Source organism: Lynx rufus, unplaced genomic scaffold (assembly GCF_022079265.1).
Source record: "Lynx rufus isolate CCGP_SWC_20201006 ecotype Redwood Valley unplaced genomic scaffold, mLynRuf1.p SCAF_4, whole genome shotgun sequence".
NCBI lineage: Eukaryota > Metazoa > Chordata > Mammalia > Carnivora > Felidae > Lynx > Lynx rufus.
This window is the reverse complement of record NW_025814856.1, coordinates 57,367,105-57,387,869: the sequence shown is the minus strand read 5'-3', so window position 1 is coordinate 57,387,869 and position 20,765 is coordinate 57,367,105. Positions and strand designations below refer to the sequence as shown.

The 20,765-nt window shown below is 59.6% G+C and overlaps 1 protein-coding gene across 1 annotated transcript in view; it reads left to right on the top strand.

The window, feature by feature from the left end:
- Positions 1-19,976, top strand: part of EEFSEC (eukaryotic elongation factor, selenocysteine-tRNA specific) — a 250,282-nt gene extending 230,306 nt beyond the window's left edge. The window contains exon 7 of the mRNA XM_047096360.1: positions 19,429-19,976. Within this exon, the coding sequence (XP_046952316.1) occupies positions 19,429-19,619 (191 nt within the window). The 3' untranslated portion in view covers positions 19,620-19,976. The remainder of the gene's footprint in view (positions 1-19,428) is intronic.
- Positions 19,977-20,765: the final 789 nt, after the last annotated feature.

Here is a 20,765-nt window from a genome sequence, read left to right as displayed (position 1 = left end):
AACGTGTGGGGCCGTGTCTACCCCAGCTGAGGAAACTAAATGCCAGTTTGGCATTTAAGACGGTCCCTGGCTTCCACTGGTGTCACCTCTCCCGGAGTGGGAGAGGAGGGCCATCCTGAATCACGTCTGCTTGGTCCTGGGCGGGCAGGGCCCTGCTGGCGCTACTGAAACCCTCCCTGTCAGCCGAGCAGAGCTGAAAGGAAAGCCCTGCCCAATGCCACCATCGCATTTACCCTTTCCACTACCCCCGTGGCGATGACCATCGTCCTCAAGAGTCATGAAGCTGGCCTGAGGCCGCCCAGCACCAGCCACTTGTCCAGGGGCTTGCAGGCCTCATCCACACAGCACAGAGGACTCCCTGGAAGAGGTGGTCTTGGCGGGCTTAGGAGAGGCATTGGGCCTGAGGAAGGTCAGGATCACAGACCTGGAGGCTTAAGTAGGGTGTGTGGGTCTGGTGGCTGGGAGGTAAATAGAAACGAGGTAATCTGGGAGGCAGGAGACTCTGGGTCCACCCAGTCTGTGAGGACAGAGGCCCACCCAACCATTTCCCCAGGACCCGGACGCCCCTGAAACTTGGCAGCAGTGATTTGGGCCGGCACTCCCACATTCTCCCCTCCCTGTTATGCTCAGCACTGGAAATCGCCAGTACAGGGGTCACTTGGGGACAATGAGCAAAGCCCTGGTCCTTTGTCAAGGACAGAACTCCTCTCTGCCCCTCCCACTCCTAGGACCCCTGGAGCCCCTCTCAAAGCCTCAGTGGGGCCCGGCACTCCCAGCCTCTGCACCGCATCTGCCAGTCTGACCCACTGGGCACAGGGTCAGTATCTTGGGTGGCTTCCTGCCAGGCCTGGAAGCCTCCCGCTTTCCAGCTCCTGCTGCCAGTGCTTGGGCCTGGCCCCCCTCAGGGGCTTAGCCACAGCCCACCCACCTACCTGTGGAGGGGGCGGGGGGGGCATCATTGTGCTCCCTGGAGGTGGGGGGTAAGCTCACAGTGACCTTTGATGGGGTCATTGTCCCCAAGAAGGGATCTGGGAGAGGACACCGTTGACCCCTTCTTTCCACAGCTCTCTTCTCTGACTTGCCACGATGCATTTATTCACTCTGTCATTCGTTCATTCAGACGTCGGCCCCAGTGGCTTCTCACGGCTCACAGCCTCTAGGCCTGAGCAGCAGGCCAGCCTTGCCAGACTCCTCACCCTCCCCGCCCCGCCACACCAGCTTCAAGCAAGTCACTTCCTTCCAAGCTCCCGCCTCTTTCCTTCCCATGGCTTCCTCGTGTACCTCCTTCAGGTCTCGGCTTAAAATACCACCCAGAGGCCCCCACCGTGGTCTCCCTGCGTCGGTCGGTACCTCACAGCCCTCACACTCACCGCACCCTGCTGTCTCTTTCCTGGCAGGTGAGAGGCGTGCCGTTGCCAAATGGTGAGAGCACGGTTCTCAGGCCCAAGCCAGTCAAGATTCCAGCTCCACCACTTACTTAGCTGTGTGTTCTTGGGCAGATGACTTCGCCTCTCTGGACCTCCGTTGCCTCATTTCCAAGTTAGGAGAAATCATAGGACTTCCCCATAGGGTTGCTGTAGCTAAACAGACTAATGGAAGAGCACATTCAGACAAGAACATAAGCAGCAAAGCTATAGCACTTGTTAGCTTCTGATGTTATGGTCTGTTCCCCCAGTGGTTGCTGGGTGTGACCCCTGTAAGCCCCATGAGAACAGGGAACCAAATCAACACGCTCTGGTAGACGTCGAGTAAATGCCTGTTCCAGACCCTGCGCAGGCCTGGGGCTAGGTGGTGAGTGCCTTACCGTCCTACCTCTCGAGGAACTCACAGCCCAGAGGGAAGGCTCTGCAAAGGCATGCGGGCAGATGCAGACTGAGAAGGGCAGTGGGTCTTTCCAGAAGGCGTCCAGAGGAGCAGCCCTCACAACGTAGCTGGAAAAGCCAACAGGGTGGCCCAGGGCATATTGGGTGGGCCCCAGTGGTGTGGCTGAAGCCAGAGGTGGGCTTCACTGGAACCCTGGGGGCTGGCAGACCGGGCCCAAGAGCTCGGAACTCATCCAGAGGTGAGAGGGGCTGGAGGGAGCACCCACCACAGACTCACTGCTTTCCAGTGAGGGACCAGCCTGGCCTGGCCTCCCCGCAGTGCAGTGCCCCCCCCACCCGGGCTTCTCCTCATTGACTGTGTGTTTTCACGTGGCATGGCTAGTGTGTCTAGCTGAGAGAGGACAGCCCTGCCATGTCTAGGTGCCCATGCCCTTTCAGCAGGGCCTTGAAACCCAGTCTAGAAAACAAAGTGGAAGGGGGTAGGGGGGCATCCAGTCTGCTTTTCTGATTTAAGGCAGAGGATCCCCCGGGCTGATGGTCTGCGGTACAATCTTCAGGATCTCCCCAGTCCACTTGACACCGCCCTTTTCTGTATTGTGGGATCAGAACCCTCAGGAGCTTGGGAGCCTATCCTGCACAGTGGGACGCGTCCCAAAGCAGGCAGAACCAGAGAGGACAGTCAGCTTGAGCTGCCACTTAGAGGCCAAGTCAGCCGGGCAGGGGACTGGGAAAGGCCTTCTGGGTGGGGGGCTGGCAGGAGCTGAGGGCTAAGGCCATTTGCTATGTCCATTGACTGAGTGGACTGGAGAGATGGTCCACTGGGGAGGAGCTGCAGGCTGGGGTCATTTGTAACCCAATCTACAGAGGGAGCACAGGGCTTTGGTGGCAAGGGGGTTAGCACCACCTGATGATTGATACTTGTCCAACAGGGACACGGAGGGCATCGAACCCACACGCGGTCTCCACCATCTGTTCCTACCTGGCACCCTCCCAGCCATCTGGGACGCATATTCCATTCGGCCCTAGTTGCTAGACGACGAGCCAGCCCATCGAGCTCACGTGGCCATCCTGAGTCACACGGTGGTCAGTGGCAAAGCCATCCCTCACCCCGGGAGCTTGGGAACCAACCCCACACTCCTGCAAGGGGTTGGCTGCCCGGTCACAGGAGGCCCCAGCGTATACACATGGCCCACTTACGGGAAGATCGGGAGGGCTTTTGGTTTTCATTCGACACAGCGATTTCACGGGCCCACCCTGACAGGGAGCGGGCCGTGCTCTCCCTCAGGAGAGGGGAGTGTTGGATTAACTCTAGGAGCCCCATCTCCCGCCAACTGTCTGACATGGCCTGAGCCTAGCCTTGGGCCTGGTGCTTGTCCGGGCTAAGTCCCCCCTCAGAATCTGGAGCCCAGTTGATCTGACCCGGGGTGGCTGTGAGCTGGCCGAGTGACCAGGGGTACCGCACAGCGTGCCTGAAGTAACGGCCGCTGACCTGGGCAGTAATCCAGCCGCCAGTGTTTGGGGAGGGCTCGCCACGCACCGGGCAGGCAGGGAGTCAGCCTTCACACGTAGCATCCCACTGCTGTGACAAGTCCGCCAGCATCCCGAGTTCAGAGTCCCATGAGGACTCTGGCCAGGCACTTCTCAGAGCCCCTGCCATTTGCCTTTGTTATCAGGGCCGCCAGAAAGGAGAGCCAGCCGGGCACTTCTGGAGCTCCTCCTCCACACCACGCGTCTTCGCTTGCGTTCATCCCCGTGGGATAGGGATTGTGCCCGTCTTACAGATGAGAGAATAGGTGAGCTGCCTACCTTGAGAGTAAGCACCTAGTACGCTCGTGATCAGGCCTCGGCCCATGTGGATCCAGTCCCACCCTCTTTGCCCCATTGGTGGCCTGCTGCTGTAACAGCCAGAGCTGCGAGTCAGGTGGGTAGGGTGGCTCAGGGGGGTGGGCCCAAGCAAGGTGCTGAAAACCTGGGTTGGGGTCTTAGAGTCAGGGAGGCCAGGTACAATAGGTATCTTGCCCCCCCAATAACTGCCCTTGAAAATAGAAGGTCCTGGGGGCACCTGGGTGGGTCAGTCAGTCAAGCGCGCAACTCTTGGTTTCGGCCGAGGTCATGCGTGGTCTCACGGTTCGTGAGTTTGAGCCCTGCGCCGGGCTCTGCGTTGGCAGAGCAGAGCCTGCTTGGAATCCTCTCTCTCTGCCCCTCCCCTACTGTCTCTGTCTCTGTCTCTGTCTCTCTCTCGAAATAACTAAACTTGAAAAAAATAAATACATAGAAGGCACTGGGCCTAAATTTTCTTCGTATCCTCACAACTACCCATGTCTCGTGAGAGTCAGTTCCCTCGTGAAAACATGGAGTGGGGGCTCTCCTGCCTCCTCAGAGAACTCGGATAGGATTTACATTGCCTTAGCACTTCGACGTCATGACGAAGACAAATGCACGGGGCTTGTTCAGTGCAGGGGCCCGAACTCCTGCCCAGTAAGAGCTGGGTGCGCCATCCTGGGCTCAGGTGTGCCCCACAGTGCCGTCGTGTGGAAGCCTCTGGCTCTCCTTCACTCCGTCTCCCACTTCCCCTTGCTCTGTGGAGGAGGTGTGGTAAGAGAGGTAGGAATGAGGCGGGGGACAGAGAGAGACAAGTGGCCCCGGATGGACCACTGTGAAGCCCACGGCATGTGTATGTGTGTGTGTGGAAAGTTGCCAGGCTGGGGCCAGAGGTTGGGGCCTGCAGCCTCCGTGGGAGCCTGCACAGTTCTGATTTGACCCCTTGGCAGGGGGAGGCCACAATCAGGGACAGGAGAGCGGCAGGATTGGCACGGTGGCACATGGAATTCCTGACCGCTGGTCGCAGACGCAAGGGGCCTCTAGGACCTTTTTGTCCCCCTCTCTCTGCATCTGGGGACGTTAGAGGGGTTAGAACTCTGACCACCAGAGAAGCAAGAGCAGCGGGTGAAGACCTTTCGTCAGGTTCCGGAACCTGACCAGAATGTTCGTTCATTTGGCCCTCGTGCCTGGCCCCTAGGGAGACCACCGGCCCCTGTCTGCAAAGCAGCAAAGCTCTCGGCGCTTTTGCGAGGCACCGTCAGCACGGACACCTGACATTTTCACTCGGTTGAGCGGCCTGTCTCCCTGCTGGAACATGAGCTCTGCCAGGCCCAGCACCCAGTGCAATGCCTGACACCAAGTTGGCACTCAGGAACCGTGACTGAATAAATGAGTGAACGGACTCCATGCCTTGGGCGAGCTCCTGTGCCGCTTTTGATCTCGGGAGACAGCGGCTGCTTGTGTGCTTGTTGCTTCCAAAAATCCAGAAACGAAGTTGTCTCCAGACCCCAGCTGTACAGATCTCAGGGCACCAGCTTCCTCCATCTTCCCGAGAGACCAAAGAGCCCCCACCCCTCCTGGGTTGGCACGGCCTCCCAAGATGACCCCCAAAATGCCCCCAACCTTGAGATGCTAGGCCGTGTGCCCACTACTCTGCAACCTTGCCCAGCTCTGGGCCCCACCCAGCATGGCTGTGTGCTCACCCTCTGAGTTCCTGGGCCATTCTGTTCAGTTTCACTGTCCCGGCCACACGGGTGACCACCCCTATGCCCACCTGACTGGTTGCTGGAGGGTGATACAGGATGCTGTGGGTACCTGGCCCAGGCTCGCTCCCTACGGGGCTCCGAGTGCCCTTGGCTGGTGTGGGGGGGCGCCGTGATCTGAGAAGGGGATGGCAGGTCCAGCCTCTCCCCCTGGGCTCTGCCAGTGTTAGCTGTCTCCCGGCCCCCTGGGTTTCTCTTGGCCTGTTAGGGTCTTCAGAGGATAGGGTCTTCCTCTGAGCCAGCCTCGGGCCCCCTCAGCCCCTGCTGTCACACCCACACAGGGCCACACACGTGGCAGACGTGCATCCGTGTACACAAAGCAGGGTGTGACAGCTCACTGCTCACTACCAAGAGCACAGGCACCTGATGTTTGAGGCTTCCACAAACTTTGCTTGATAAAACAAAGAGGAAGAAAGCATTGTTTCCAGGGCTGGGGGAGGCAGGGTGCATCTGCGGGGCCCCCCTTCCACGCTAGGCTCTCTCCAGAGGTCTGATGCACATCTGCTCACAGCCTCTCCGAGGGGCTGTTCTCCACTCCTGATAGAGCAGGGGATTGTTTGGCCCATTTCACAGACATGGAAACTGAGATTTACGGGGCCATCTTCCAAGTACCCTGCAGAGCCCAGAACTCCTGACCCGGTGACCCTCCCATGGCTGACTGTGGTGCAGGGCCAAGCCTGGAAAATGGGCCACAATGACAGCTGTTCTCTGATATACGTGCTGCACTTCCAAGATAGGAACCCCCCATGTGTTCATACTGGCCCAGAGACACCCACAGATACCAGCTCAGATCCATTAGTGCTGTCTCCAGCCCTGGGCCAGTCTTTCCCAGGCCCCCTGCAGCCCAGGCTCCTGAGGGTGAAGGGACACCTGGATGGGGGAACTCCAAGCCAAAGCCTGTATACTCTTCCAGACTCAGGGGCAGCCTCCCCATATGTAGAGTAACCCCCCACTGGGCCACAATGCAGGATCTGTGCCCTGTGGCCACAACGTGATTAAATCCTGCCCAGGGCAGAGCCCCAGATGGTGTTTTGGAAGAAGGAGAACACCTCCCGGTGGACGAGGGTCCACATCAGCCCATCAGCAGCCACGTGGGGTAGCACTGAGCCAGAGGAGGGTACCTGATCCCCACCATGCCTGCAGAGAACCCCAGGGCTGGTAGCGCTGGCCAGTGATCCGAGAGGCAGTTATGGTGTAAAATACAGGAGGGGATGGGCAGTGACACCACTTGCAGGTACCTGTGCTGGGCGTTAGGGACGCACGCAGCCATGTGGGCATGAGAGTGCAGGTGGCGGGAGCCAGCCCAGGGTCTGGTGCCCCGTGCACACAGCAGACAGCCATCAAATGGACATTGTGTGCACACAGTAATGGTACATCCAGCCTCAGAGAGCATGCTGGGAGTTGGCAGGGTGACGGGTGGCTGGCATGCCGAGTGAGTGGGTCCGCCCCGCACACAAACCAGCCTCCCCAGGGCCTGAGAGCCACCGGCCGGGCCTGGGATCTGCCTGAGAAGGGCTGTGCGTGTGCCCACGGCCCCGTGTGTCTGGGGGGGGGGGCACTCCTGTGCTCACCCCAGCTGCAGTCTTCACAGGTCAGGGAGGGGGTAAAACCATTGGAGCCTGCAGCTGTCAAATCGGGAGTGTGGATAGGGACCAGCGAAGCTCACCGCCCGCCCTTCGCTGTCGGCTGGAGAGGACAGCCAGCCCGCCCGCCTCTCCCTCCACTCTGCAAACGGGGCTGATACAGTAATCAGGACGCCACATATGGACCCTGGAAGATGGCTGCTCCCAGGGCCTTTGTTCGCCTTCATTATTCTGGATGAGGTTTTTTTTTTTCCTCCAAGTCATAAAAATGACATTTTTAATATGTGGAATTTTTTTTCTAAAGAAAAGCAATATGAAGAAGACTTTTATTGTCAATAAGCTCTACCTTTTAAACCAGTTATCTTAGTTTCTGCTCTAGGTATTTTAATTGAAGATTAACTGCTGTTAAAGAGTGTACACGTTTAGGGAGTGAGTGTTTGGAGCATTAAAATTCAGCTCCCTCGGTGGTGGGGACAGTCTCCGTGGGGGCCACCAGGAAGCGTGCTCCTCCCCCACAGCTGGCCTCCAGACGCTGGCCATGCAGGAGGGCACCTGCAGGAGAGGCGAATCACTGTCTTTGCGTGGAGGGGCAGGTTGGGGAGAGTCCGGGAACAGCATTTGGTCTCCTGGAAGCAGCTACTGCCGTGAGCCTTACTCCCGTCATCCCTCATCCTGACTGAGGAGGACACCACAGCTCAGAGCAGGGCGGTGAGGCCCCCATTTCACAAGGCCTGGCGTCCAGTCCTGGGCCATGGACTCAGCTCTGTCTCTGCCCACCATCCCCTGCCCGCCCCCGCCTGCACAGCTCTCACGGAAGCCTGTCTCTAGGCAAGCTCCTTGGCCTGGTCACTGCCCTCCGGCGATTACCTGAGACTGTCTCAGCGGCCACTGTGTTCCGATTGCTAAACAGACCCTACCGAAGGGAATGGATCCTGCCCGTTCGGGGGGTTCTCAGTCCAGAGATTTGTGTGCTTGTGTGCGCGCACGTGTGTGTGCATGGCTCACTGTCAGTGGCGTTCTGCAGTGCCGTCTGAAGAAGGGTGACGACCCCTTTCCTCTAGCTACCTGGAAAAGAACTTGGGATTCGAGTAGCAGTGAGGATGGATGAGCCCTTGTTTGCCACTGACTGTGTGACCTCGGGCGAATCATTTCATATCCCTGGGCCTCAGTGTCTCTGAATGATGGAGTGAATACTGTACCTTCCTTGAGCAGGTTGAGACACGGAAAAGTGCTTGTCTGATCCTTCCCTGGCCAGATGCTGAGCCAGGCTCTGGGATCTAGTCTCTGCCCTCACAGAGTAACAGTCAGGGAAACGAGCTCATGTCCACCCATGACAGAGGTCTTGGGGGCCAGGACCAGTGCCGGAGGGTGGCCCCACGGTGCACCTCTGACACAATGCAGCAGAGGAGAGTCCAGCTCAGAAGCCAGACTGCAAGTTTGAGCTCAGCCTACCACATCTTCACTGTGTGGCCTTGGGCACGTACTGGCTCTCTCTGTGCCTCTGTGTATAAATAGAGCCAACCCCCAGGGAGCGGTTGTGGAGTGGAGAAGCCGTACGATCAGGACGTAAGAAAGGCACAGTGAACGTTGGCTAGGGTGACCATTGGTGGTGTTTTCAGCATTATCGAGAACTGGCCAGAGCCCATCTTTGGGGCAATTTGGGCCAGGCCTGCCTCACACAAGATGGGCTTTCTACTTCAGACCCCCTCTCTGCCATTAAGACCGCTCTCAGAGTCTGCCTAGGCAGTGGCCAAGCTCCAGCAGTGTCCCCCCCACCTCTGGAATCCAGAACATAGAGGCACGTGAGGCCTCATCCCTGGAAGTCTCTGGAGACAAGGTCCCCCACCTGGCCCAGCCCACACTGGTTGCCCTGGCCTGGGAGTGCCGGGTGAGAGGTGCCTGCTGCCCAAGTCAGGGTGGTCCCCCAGTCATGTCAATACCCTTGCCTTTTGCCATCTCCTCCCCACCCTCAGGGGTAGTAGCCCCCTAGGCCCCTCTGCCCATGGCATTGCTGTCCCTGCTGCTTTGTTCCCAGTGAGAAGCAGCAGGGCTCTGGGGTGGCCAGGCCCATAGCCAGACTCCCAGGCCTGCAGCAGGATAGACAGCTGTGTAAAGCCACAGGCTCGAATGTAAAGTGCTACTCCCCATTTACTGTTGTGTGACTTTGGGCAGTCACCTCCCTGCCTACAAAGTGACTTATAGGATGTCTGGAGGCTTGAATGAGATGCTGTCTGAACCCACCTGGCTGGATGGTATGTTGACAAGGACACTAGCTAAGCAGTCCCTATGATAGTGGTGGCAGAAGTAGAGGCAAAGCGACCTAGCCAGTCCCCTACCCAGCCACTGACCTTCAAAGCCTGCCTCACCTCTGCTCCCTCCCTCCAGGGCAGACCTGGGCCCTAAGCTCCAGCCAGCCTTCCCCACCTAGAGACTTCAAACCTCAGCCCAGAGGGCCAGCCAGAAGGAGTCCCTGGGAACACTGCTGTCTAGGCTCCCCTTCTGGAAATTGCCATTCCGAGGCAGCTCAGCTCCATCCCCGGGTCGCAGCCACCAACACCCGCAGCCCCCCTGCCCCTCGACCGTGCCTGGCACACCCACGCGGTTGTACCGCCTGTGCTGATGGGGAATGTGAGCCCAGGGGTTGGGACTGGGGTCCAGGCCCCCTGGGTGCTGAGGAGCCGGCCTCTAGATCTGGGCGTACGGGACATGTTGGAGGAAAGGGCCAGTGCACATTCCTGCCTCCTCTAGCAGCCCAGCTGCCCGGCCTCCTGCTCCCCAAGCCTCCTGTGAACTGACAGGGCCTGACTTGGCTGTCCAGCAGTGAGAGGGTGATTAGGAACCAGACGGTCAGGTGGGTGAGCCCTGACCCCCTGGGGACGGTCATCCTTGGGAGAGAGCCAGCCGCCAGGGCCCAGCCCACTGGCAGACGAGGCAGAGTGGGAGCAGGCTTAGGTCACCAGTAGTCCCCCTTCCTGGGGCTGCTGGCCACGGCTGCAGGCCGCACTTTGTCTCCTGAGGACACAGGGTCTAGACGTGGTCCGCTTGTGGAAAGCCTTGGTCCCCTTGGAGGATAGAGGCCTGGAAGGTAGCAGAGAAGGCCGAGCCAAGATGCTAAAACTTTTGCTGAAAAACCAAAGGAGTGAGGTTTGCCAGGTAGACGAGTGTTGTGAGTCACCCCAAGATGAGGGAACACCAGTACAGAGCCAGGGTAGGGTGAGTGGGGAGCCCTGTGCAGGGGTGAGTTGTGAGGCCTGTGAATGGGTGTGATGGGGCTCCCAGGCAGGGGTGAGTGCAAAGGGCCTGTGATGGGTTGGGGGCTGTGTAGGGTTGAGTGGTGAAGGTGGGGAGCCAGCTGGAGGAATCTGGACACCTGCCTGAGGAATGGCGGAAGATTCTGAGCTGGGAGGGATGATCAGGATTTTGTTCTGGAAACATCTCTTCGGCGACAGGCAGATCAGAAGGAGCTGGTGGGAGAGCAGCCTGGTGGCTTATGCCCAGAGGCCAGTGCCTGAGGCCCTAGTGCCAGGCCCTCCGCCAGGGCCTGGAGGGACACTGAGGGAAGGGGCCCCCATGGAGCACAAGGCCAGCCATCAGAGATGCTCCCCACTTGGGAAGGAGCGGGCTCCCCACTTGGGGCTGTTCAGAGTCAAGCAGAGGTTTGAACCCTACCTGAACTTCTGGGCTGCATACCAGGCATGACCTGGATGGGATGTGGAGCCCCTGGCTACTGGGACTATAAGCCTCAGTGACCCCCCCACAGCCACTTTAGGGGGATGAAGCCCTGCCCCAGGTGAGTGCTGGGCCGCCCCTGTGAGGAACAGGTGGGAGCCAACAGTGGATGGTGTTGGGTAGTTCAGAACGCCCCCAACCCCACCCCAGTGGCCCCCTCACTGTCCCCCTGAATGACAGGGAACTTTCCTCCTCCTGGGCTGCCCCTCTAATAACTGAGCTTCTGATTCTTGAGACCAAGTCATTGCCTTTTTCAGAACGGCTTTGTTTTTGCCTTAAAGTCCTTCCTTCCACATAATGCACTGGTTTTCCCTCCCCGCGCACCCCCAATCTCCAAAGGCTTGACTACATTATAATTTCAATTTACACGGTGTGGGAAAGATTTGTGCAAAGGGTCCTTTTTTGTTTTTGAAGAATTCATCATTGCTGTTAAGAAGCTTAATATAAATTAAAGGAGGAATTAGGCAACATTAAGACATCAAAATGGGGGTGTGGGCGCCCGTTGCCTCGCCTCCACCCAATCAAAGGGGCTGCGTGGAGCCCGTCGAGTGTGCGCTCGAGAGCCTCAGAAAGCGCAGTTCCAATAAAGGGCCTGTTCTGTCGCCCGCCTTCCCCTAATTCCCTTTGTTGCAGGGACAGCGGAGTACATGTCTGATAAAAACTTAATCACCTTATCTTTTTAAAGCAAATTGCATCTTTGTTTACATACGGGATCCATAGCAGGAAGAGAAAGGAGAGAAAACCAGGCAGCTTTCCCAGCCCCAAGCAGCACGTTAAAGGCTTCCGCTCCCAAGGATAAATGTGGAAAACCAGGGCTGACAAAGAGATGGCGGGAGGGTTCCACAGTCACCAGCACCTCTCACAGATGAGGTCAGGGGCCCCAGCAAAGGGAGCCAGCCGACTGGTGTCCCCAAGGGCTGTCCCTCTCGGCCATTCTCTCCTCTTCCCCTGCAACCTTCCTATTGGCTCCTGTGGCCAGCCAGGCTCTCCCTAACCCGCTAGGCCCTCCCAGCACCAGCTCGCCTCTGGGCCTTGCGCTGAAAACCAGGCCTGTCCTCCTTGGGCCTCTCCTCTCCACTGGTGCTGTCGGAGCTAAGCTTGTACAGGGCCCACGCCATCCTGGGCCACTGGCCAGCAGAGGGATCTGGGTTCCATTCTCAGCTCCACCACCAGCTACAGCAGGGCCGCGGGCAAGTCCTTGCACCTCGATGTCCCTGCAGGATGGGGCGGCAGCAACAGCCCTGTGCCAATCGGACACAACAGGGCCCCGCCCTGTTTCATGGCCACTACCGCCCTGTTTCATGGCCACTACCGCCCTGGCCGAGTCCGCCTCCGGTTTCTGTGCCCTCCCCACCCCCTGCAGCCCACTCCCAGCTAGACTGACCTCCAGCCTTGCCCTCAGCAGCACATCCTGCACAAGCCACCACATTAGCCACATCAGAGGTCTCATCAGGCACTGTGCCACGCGTACCTCCTGTGACCACCTGTGACCTGTGCAAGGCAGCCTCGTTAACAGGGCAGGCATGCAGAGACGCCTTTCTTCAGGTGAAGTTTGACGGTGGATCCCACTGGGTAACGGTGCAGCCATGCTGTTTGAAGGACCTCAGCCTCGCTGCTCAGGGTCACCTCGCTGACAGAGGTCCCCTCCTTTGGGCAGCCCCTCTTGCTCCCAGGCCAAGCATCCAGTCTAGACTCAGGATCTGGCTGGATTCAAGGCCCTCTGTGGCCATCCGTCTCGGCCATCCCATATGTCAGCCCAGCCCAGCTTGCCAGGCATGTCCCTCTGAGCTCCCCAGCCCTTCTGTCATCACCAGGATACTGACCCTAAAAAGGGCTCCCCCCCTCCGCCCCGCCCCCCCCCCCCCGCCACCACCCCTTACCCCGGCTCTCTTTCTGCCCTGTCATTTCGGCTCTTTCCAAAGCTGCTTGTTCTAGGAGGGGAAGCTGGGGCGGCTGGAGTTGGCTGCAGCCCCACGGGGCCACCGAGGGGGCCGCTGACCCCAAGCTGCTTGCAAGGGCTCAGTTCCCACTGGGGGGTGCAGGCCGCCCACCAGCGTGGAGGCCCTTCTTCCAGTCTGGCCCCCAACATGAAAGCGACGCCAGCAATTGGAGGCAATTTGCCGGCCTTTGATGGCCATGTCAGGGCGGCACCCGCGGCCAGGGCTTGGGAAACTGTTGTGTTTCCCGCATTCTTCCCTGATTACCCCCGGCCCAAGCCAAGACCCAGCAGCCTCCAGCCCACTGTGCCTTTGTGTGTAGCTGGCACTGGGTGAGAAAGGCCAGCCCGGCCCTGGGAGAGTGTCCCCAAGGAAAGCCACGGCTAGCAGCGTCACCCCGAGGTCAGGCCGACCCGCCCCCACCGCATCCCAGGCTGGGCTTGTTGGAGAATGGATCGGGCAGCCCAGCTCCGGGAATCCTGAGGTCTGGGGAGAAGGAGCAGAGAGGTCTCCCTGTGGAGCAACGGCCACGGTGTGAACTTCACACACGGAGCTCATTTAGCTCTGTGCCCACCCTGCCAGGTAGGGAGCCACGTTCCCGCTCACATGGAGCAGGCCTGCTGTCTGAGCCTGGGCTTCCTGGGCCATGACCTTGCAGACAGGTATTTCCTAGTCTGGAGGCACAGGCTCTGTGCAAGTGTTTCTCTCACTTCCGCTGCCCTGCACACCTGGGCGAGACTGCTCCTTCCCTTTGCCTTTACCTGGCGCACCCTCCCTGAGCCCGCCTGCCAGGCCCTGTGCCCAGCACCGAAGAGGCAGTCCCCCCAACAGGCCACCCGGGGGATGGATGCAGAAAGCAAACATTGGGGCGCCTGAGTGGCCCAGTTGGTTAGATGTCCGTCCGACTCTTGATTTCGGCTCAGGTCGTAATCTCAGGCCCGTGTCGGGCTCCATGCTGAGCATGGAGCCTGCTTAAGATTCTCCCTCTTTCTTTCTCTCTCACCACCTCCTCCCTCTGCCCCTCCCCCATTTTACGCATGTGCACATGTACACACACACACACACACACATGTGCTCCCTCTCTCCAAAAAAAAAAAAAAAAAAAGGCAAACATCATGCCAAGTAGGGTTCCAGGAGGGAATCTGCTCCGCTGGGGCAGGTGAGGGAAAGCCTTCTGACAGAGACAGTGGCAGAGTAGGCGTCAGCCAGACAGGAAAGGCGTGGAGGAGCGTTCCAGACAAAGGGAAGTCGTCGGAGGCCCTGCTTGATTTCTGCGGGCTGGAGTGTAAGCTGAACGGGAGTGAGAGGAAGCAGAGGGTGAGGCGTAGAGGGAGGTACACCCTGACGACCCAGGGTCTTGGATGCCAGGCAAGGCCATAGACTTTGTCCTGTTGGAGCCCAGAGCTCCGTATGTGCCTCCGAGCAGCCCCTCCACGGGGGGGAGCAGGACCCGGGAGGAGGCCCCCCCGGGGGACAGGGCAGCAAGGCTGGGGAGCAAGGAGCAGACCCTCAGGAGGCTGTAGAGAGTGATACCCTAAGCCTGTGCCTTCCAGTTACTGCCCTTGATGCGGCAGCAGCGTCAGAAACCCTGGGCTTTCAGTGGCCACAAAGGAGCCATGAGCATGGCCTGAGGTGGTGCTCAGCTCATCCTTCACGGGGCCGGATTACTGCAGAGACGACGCCATTGGCCCAGGGATGGCAGTGAGCTTCCTGGCCCACGGCGGTCTTAACCAGGACGTGGAGACGAGACCTGGCCCGGGGTGACAGCCACCTCCCCAGTCTCCCCTTCCTCCCCTGCCCGCTCCCCTGGAGCCCTCCTCCCTCCCCGCTGCCTCCCCGTGTGGCCGTGCATTCAGCAGCCAGACTGCACTGGGCCGCACTCTGCTTCCTCTGGGCCTGGGTGCAGGAGGCCATGCCAGTGGCCCGTAGGAGATGGCCCCGTGAGCACCCAGGCTCACAGTATTAACCTCGGGAAGTGGAGAAAAGTAGAAAGAAGAGCATCGCCTGTAACTTACCCCCGATCTCTGACGGCCTAGTGGATAGTCTTCTAGTCTTTCTTTCTGCATCCCAGAGTTAGAGCAGAACTGTTCCAACAAATTTGTATTCCTGTGGCGTTTTCTTTTTCTTTTTTTTTTTTTCAGTTAATTTTTAAGTTTGCCTTTGTGTAACTGTGAACTCTTCTCAGGTGTCACTTCATCTCCCAGAATATTCTGCCGCAGCAGATGCATGCCAATCCCGTCCTGACTGCCCTCCCACAGGTCTCAGCACCCTTGTAACTCCACAGGCCAACGCACATCCTCCGTGGTGCACACAGACCTTGGGATCGGGTAGCCTCACAAGTCCAGCTCTGCCTCTCCAGACCTGTGTAACCTGGGGCCTGTCACTCTCCCGGGCCTCAGTTTCTTCCACACTGGGCTGTGGGGGTCAAGTGCCCGCACACGTGGTGACATCTGTGTATACAAATCTCAGGTTGCTTATTGGGACGGAATGCCTAGAAGTAGGTGGCTGGGTCCATGCGGTGACCATTTGGGGAGCTTAGTAGCCAGTGCTCACCCAGCAGGGTCTCAGAGGGTCTCATCCAGCACTTTTCATTCGTAGTATTCTTTGAGCCCCCCCCCCCCCCGTGAGCCAGGGAGTGTTCTAGGTGTTGGGCTTACAGCGGTGCATGCAGAGACAAAAATCCCTGCCGTGGTAGGACGTGCATACAGCAGGGGCAGAGAACAGACATCAAAATGAGGAACTTACAGCAGTATGTCAGAAGGTGATAATAGCTATTGGAAAAAAATAACTGGGTGGGGGGTTGGGGCAGGAGGGGATGATAGCGGTCAAGAAGGCCTCACCAGGAGGTGTCATTTGCACAGCGATTAGAAGGAGGCGGGCCTGGGAGCCACTGGAACTCCTGGGGCGGATCTGCCAGCAGAGGAACCAGTGAATGCAAAGGCCCTGAGGTGGGAATGCACCTGGTGTGTCAGGTGAGGGGGACAGTTCAGAGACACAATGCAGGCCAGCTCGGGTGGGAGAAGAGGGATGCAGAAGTCAGAGGCCAGGAGCTCCAGACATGCTCTCAACGTCAGGGGCCATCCCAGGAGGGGCGACACATGGCTACCCAACCCATGGGGCCTCTCGAGGGTGCTTCAGGGGGAGGTCCCTAAGAGAGGACGGTAGCTCCATGAGAGTGGGACCGTCCTGCTTGCCTCTGTATCCCCAGGGCGCACAGGAAGTGTGGGGAGCCCTGGTGGATGCTGGGCGGGTGGACATCCCTCACCACTCTGAGCCCCCAGAGGTCCCTGGGACCCTCCCTGATTTGGGCTCCCGAAAAGCCTGGCACACAGGGAGCACTATGGGGACTCGGTAAGCTGCGGTCACCCTGTAGCCCCACCAGCATGTAGCCACACGTCCTCATCCATACTCGAGCGTCACGCTCATTCCCACCCAGCACTCAGACTCCCTTTGCATGCAGACCCTTGCCCAGGTCTGCGTGCGGCCAGTCCCTGTCACCTGGTCCCCGTTCGGAACTCTTCCTCAGAAAAGCCTGCCCTGGGCGCAAGCGACCTGGCCATCCTCCCCTCCTGGTGACACAGCACTTTTGCTTCCTTGATGGCCTCAGTGGCTATCTGGATTATCTTGCTGGCTTGTTTCCCCTCTGCCTCTTCTCGGACTAGTAAACTCTGTGGGGGCCAGGCCCTGGTCTGCGTGTTCACCGCTGTCATCTCCAGTCCTAGAGCCTCCTGTGAGCGTTTTTCACTGAAAGACACAGGGGCAGGTTGGGAGAAGCCCGGCGATTAGGTGGGCAGCAGCTCCGACCCCCGACACCCTGACCTGCCCTTCATTTCCCTGCTTTGGCTGTTTGGCTAAGGGGAGGAAAAAGCCACTGCAAAACGAAGCAGCTCCCAGCGACGTTTTCCGCAAATCCAACAGCTTCGGCAGCACCAGAGAACAGGCCCACGTTGGGGAGGCTTTCTGGGCATTGTGTCCAGGCCACCCCAAACGGAGCAGAGGTAAAGGAGCCTGACCATCTCAGTAGAGCAATTAAACGGCCTCATGTTTGCCTGTGCCAGATAGATTTTCTGGCTCTGCCTGCTTTGGGCCGTGCGAGGTATGCACCGTGTGTAATGAGAGCCAGCGCGGGCGAGATGGACCGCCGATTGGGCCACGCCTGTCTCCCTAGCCCGGCGCAGACGCCGGGGAGCCCCGCGCCTCTTCAGCCATCAGACCTCCTGGCACCACAGGGAGACAGGCCGCCCATGCCATTTGTCAGGGTCTGGTGCCAGCCACCTTCTCTGTTTGCAGAAGGAAGGCCAGGACTCCGATTCAGGGAGGCAGATACCTGCAGGCCTGGTGCTTGCTTGGGGGCCTGGCCCGGGGCCATTCCCACGCCCCATCCCAGAGGCACGCAGACCAGCTGGGTGTGGGGCCTGTGATCAGACACCATGCTGCGCAGCCAGAGGGTGGCTCCCCATGCTAGGGGCCCCACAGGCTCCTAGCGTCCCAGAGCCCCATTCGCATTGGCCACAAGTCCCAGCCTTCCTGGGCAATGCAGGTGGTGCAGGCTCTGAGAGGCCTGTGGACAGGGAGACAGAGTCCTTCATGGAGGAGGCAGAACTTCCCCAACAGACTGTACCGTGTCCCTTCAAGCAGCCTCCTGGCCACCTTTCTGAACATCAGGGAACTGCAGGGCCAGTACAGGATGCTCCACAGCTGATGGTCCCCTGCACAACCATTTTCAGGCGTCTGCTTAAGGGGTACCCCCACTGAGGGCCGGGCTGGCCAGCATTTGCCATCAGAAGCAAGCCCAGAGTTCAAATCCTCGCTCTTCCGGACCCTCTGTGGGGCCTGGAGGAGCCCTCCATGGGGCCCTCTGTCTTCTCATCTGTAAGATGAAGGGCTTGCTGACATCTTCAGCAAGCATGCGTGAGTGCCTGGTCTAAGCCAGAAGAATCCACCCACCGCTGCCGCCCAGAGCCCCCAGCTGGTTAAGACACGATGTGCAAAGGTCCTCCAGAGCTGCACATCTGCCTTTTCGTCTCAGGCAGACAGCTGGCACCCAGCCAGCACTGGGGCAAAGGAGGATGCCCTTCACGTGCTGGCAGATGCAGATCAGGGCGCCCCGGGGCATGCAGGGAGGGGAGCCCTCCACCTGGTGCCTACCCCCAACTTCCCACCAGCTCTAGACACCCGGCCTCTGGGTCCACTGGCTGATGCGGCCCCTCTGTGCCTATTAGAAGTAAGCGCCCTCTCTGGGGGACACAGGCCTGCCAGGACCCCTCTTTTAGCAAGCACAGTGTAGGCTGGACTCCACCCCACTGGCCTCTCCCCAGGGGAAGAAGGGTTGGACCCAGCTCTCCCTGTAGCCGCTCCAGGAGCTGCCGCCCGCTGGGCCTCCCTGCCCCATGCAAGTCTCACGGTGCCCCCTCAGCTCACCCCCCCAACAGCCCTGCCAGTCTGCTCCCCCCAGGTTCCCCCAGTGGGGTCGTGAGCGGCCTCAGAGGGTGAACGCCTGCCCCAGGGAGCTCTGCTTGTGCCGGGCCAGTCTGAGGTCTGACCACAGCCTCGGGTGAGCCAGAGCCTCGGCCCCTATGCTCGAGGCAGCCGAGTGCTCGTCCTGGCCAGCAGCCCCCGAAGAGGCCGCACCATGGTACAACCAAGCAGTTTCTTCATACAGACGAGCCCCAGAGCAAGCCTGCTGTTCAAGGATGAGCAGGGTTTCTTCCCATTAGCAAGGAGGGGAAGGGCGTCCCAGGCAGAGGGAACAGCATTTGCAGAGGCCCACAAGTGTGACGCTGGGGAGCCCAGGGACAGTCGTGTGTTCCTCAGGGCCGCAGGGAAAGCGCAAAAGCAGTGGGTGAAGGGGCCGGAAGAGTTGGGGTTGGTCTGAGTCAGGGTTGTCAGCAGGAAACTGATTTCCACTTAATCATTTGTCCGGAGGGAGTGAATATAAAGTCTGTACACTGTATGCAATGGAGGGAGTGGCCAGAGGGGAGTTGAAAGGAGCCGGTAAGATGTGGTGGGAAGGAGTAGGGGCCACCCCCACCCTGCATGGGACAGCGTGTGCAAGAGCCCAGGGGGAAGGACCCCCGACAGGAGCTCCAGTCTTAGGGAGCAGGGATCGTCACCCCATTTGCTCTCCCCTCTTGTCCTCTGATCCACTGGGGCTCCCATTGGCTGGACCCAACCAGAAACCAGAGGGCCACAGGAGCCCATATGCCTTCTGCAGAGGCCAGCCTCCCAGGCACACAGAGGAGCAGAGAATGGATCCCCAGGGGCAGCTGGAGAACTCCTAGCCCAGGGAGCCTCAAAGGCAAGCTTCAGTGCATGTGTTTTAATGTGAGTGCTCTGGGAGACAGCAGGACCATGTAGAGCAGGAGAAGGACATGGCCACCAAGTGTGGGGCTGATCCCCACTGGAGCCTGAGTGCAGAGTGCATGGGGGGGCAAGGGACTGGGAAACGGAGGCAGGGAGCCCTGCTGAGCTCCAAGCTGGACAGACCTGCCGTGGACTAGCGTGGTGCGGGGAGGGGCCAGGATGCAGGGATTTAGGCGGCAGAGTGGACCATAGGCCTCAGGGGTCCGTTGGCTGGGGAAGGAGGTAGAAGGGGGCGAGCCTGCCAAGGTGGCACGGGGGTCCTGGCTCGGCTTCGGCGGGCGTGAGGGTGTTGCAGAGTTGGGAGAAGGGGACTTGGAGATGTGCTATTTCAGGTGGGTGCCCATCCGGGCAGGTGAGGGGGCAGGCTAGGGAGCGGCAGGCTAACAGGCTCTCTTTCTGTGCCTTGCAGGTGGCCTCAGCCCCGAGTCCAAGAAGATCCTGACGCCCACCCTCAAGAAGCGGGGCCGGGCCGGACGAGGGGAGGCAGCCAAGCAGGAGGAGGGGGCAGAGCGGCCCGAGCCCACACAGCACGTGGCCCTCAGCCTGTCTTTCAAGCGTTACGTTTTTGACACCCACAAGCGCATGGTCCAGTCTCTCTGAACGTTCCAGTGACCTTCCCCGGGGCCACCTTGCCCAGGCCCCAGGCTGGGCCGCGATGCCAAATGCCCAACCAGATGTGCCTCGACCCCCTTTAGTACATCCCTCCCCATGACTCTGGAGGCACGGGCCCCCGGGCCTGGCACTGAGCCCCATTGAGAAGCCTGGAGGATGCAGGGGCAGTGTCACCAGTGCTGGGGCCGAGAGGGTCTGTCCCTCCACCCTGGCACCCTCCCACCTACTGGTGGCCAGTGTCTCCCCGGCTGCCCAGCCGGCAGCCATGTGAGGGCCAATCCATGCCCTGACCCCAGGTGGCCTGGCACTTGCCAGCTGCAAATAAATGTCCTGTGGTGCCTGCTCTCTCTGCTGGTCTCTGTGATTTCACTGGGAGTGTCCCCTGACCTCTGTTCCTAAGGGGAATATCAAGGGAATTGCCAGGGTTCCTTCCCAGAGTGGAGCTGGGGGAGGGACCAGAACTCAGAGCCCAGGGGGGCAGAGGGATCCACAGGGTGTCAGGCCCCTAGGCCAGACTGGGTGGCCCCTGGGGTCTCCTGGGCCTTGAGAGACATGGGGGTGCTCTAGGCAGCCAGGTCCTGAGAGGGCTCTGCCAGGAGGGGCACACATGGGGTTCTGGGGAGTCATGGGGTGCCGGGCAGGGTGTCAGGGCAGAGGCAAGCCTGCTCCGTCATTCCCACACCAGGAGTCCCTAGACCTCAGCCCTTGAGCTTGGGGTCCGTACTCCCCAGGGTGTGGAGGTGCAGGCAGGTGAGGGAGCCCTGTGCAGAGTACACGGTGGGCCAGGAACCATGAGCACAGGCCTCTCCAAAGCCCAGGAAGCCCCCGCTCAGCTCCTCTGCCTCTGCCCCACAGGCCAGGCCACCCCACCCTGCCACCCGAGCTGTGGATACTCGGGAAAGAGTGAGATGGTGAAACCAACTTAATGAGGGGAAATCAAAGCCTTTAAAGACATCTATAGGACAAACAGACGCACTGGTGTTCCTTGATTTGGCCTCCAGACAGACGCAGGGGCCACCCTTTTATCCTGGTGATCGGTGCATTGTGCTTTAACTTGCAGAACTAGCGTCAAAGATACTAACGGGGGGTGGTGGCAATCCACGGGCTTGGAGGGGTGCGGTCCTGGGGCTGAGG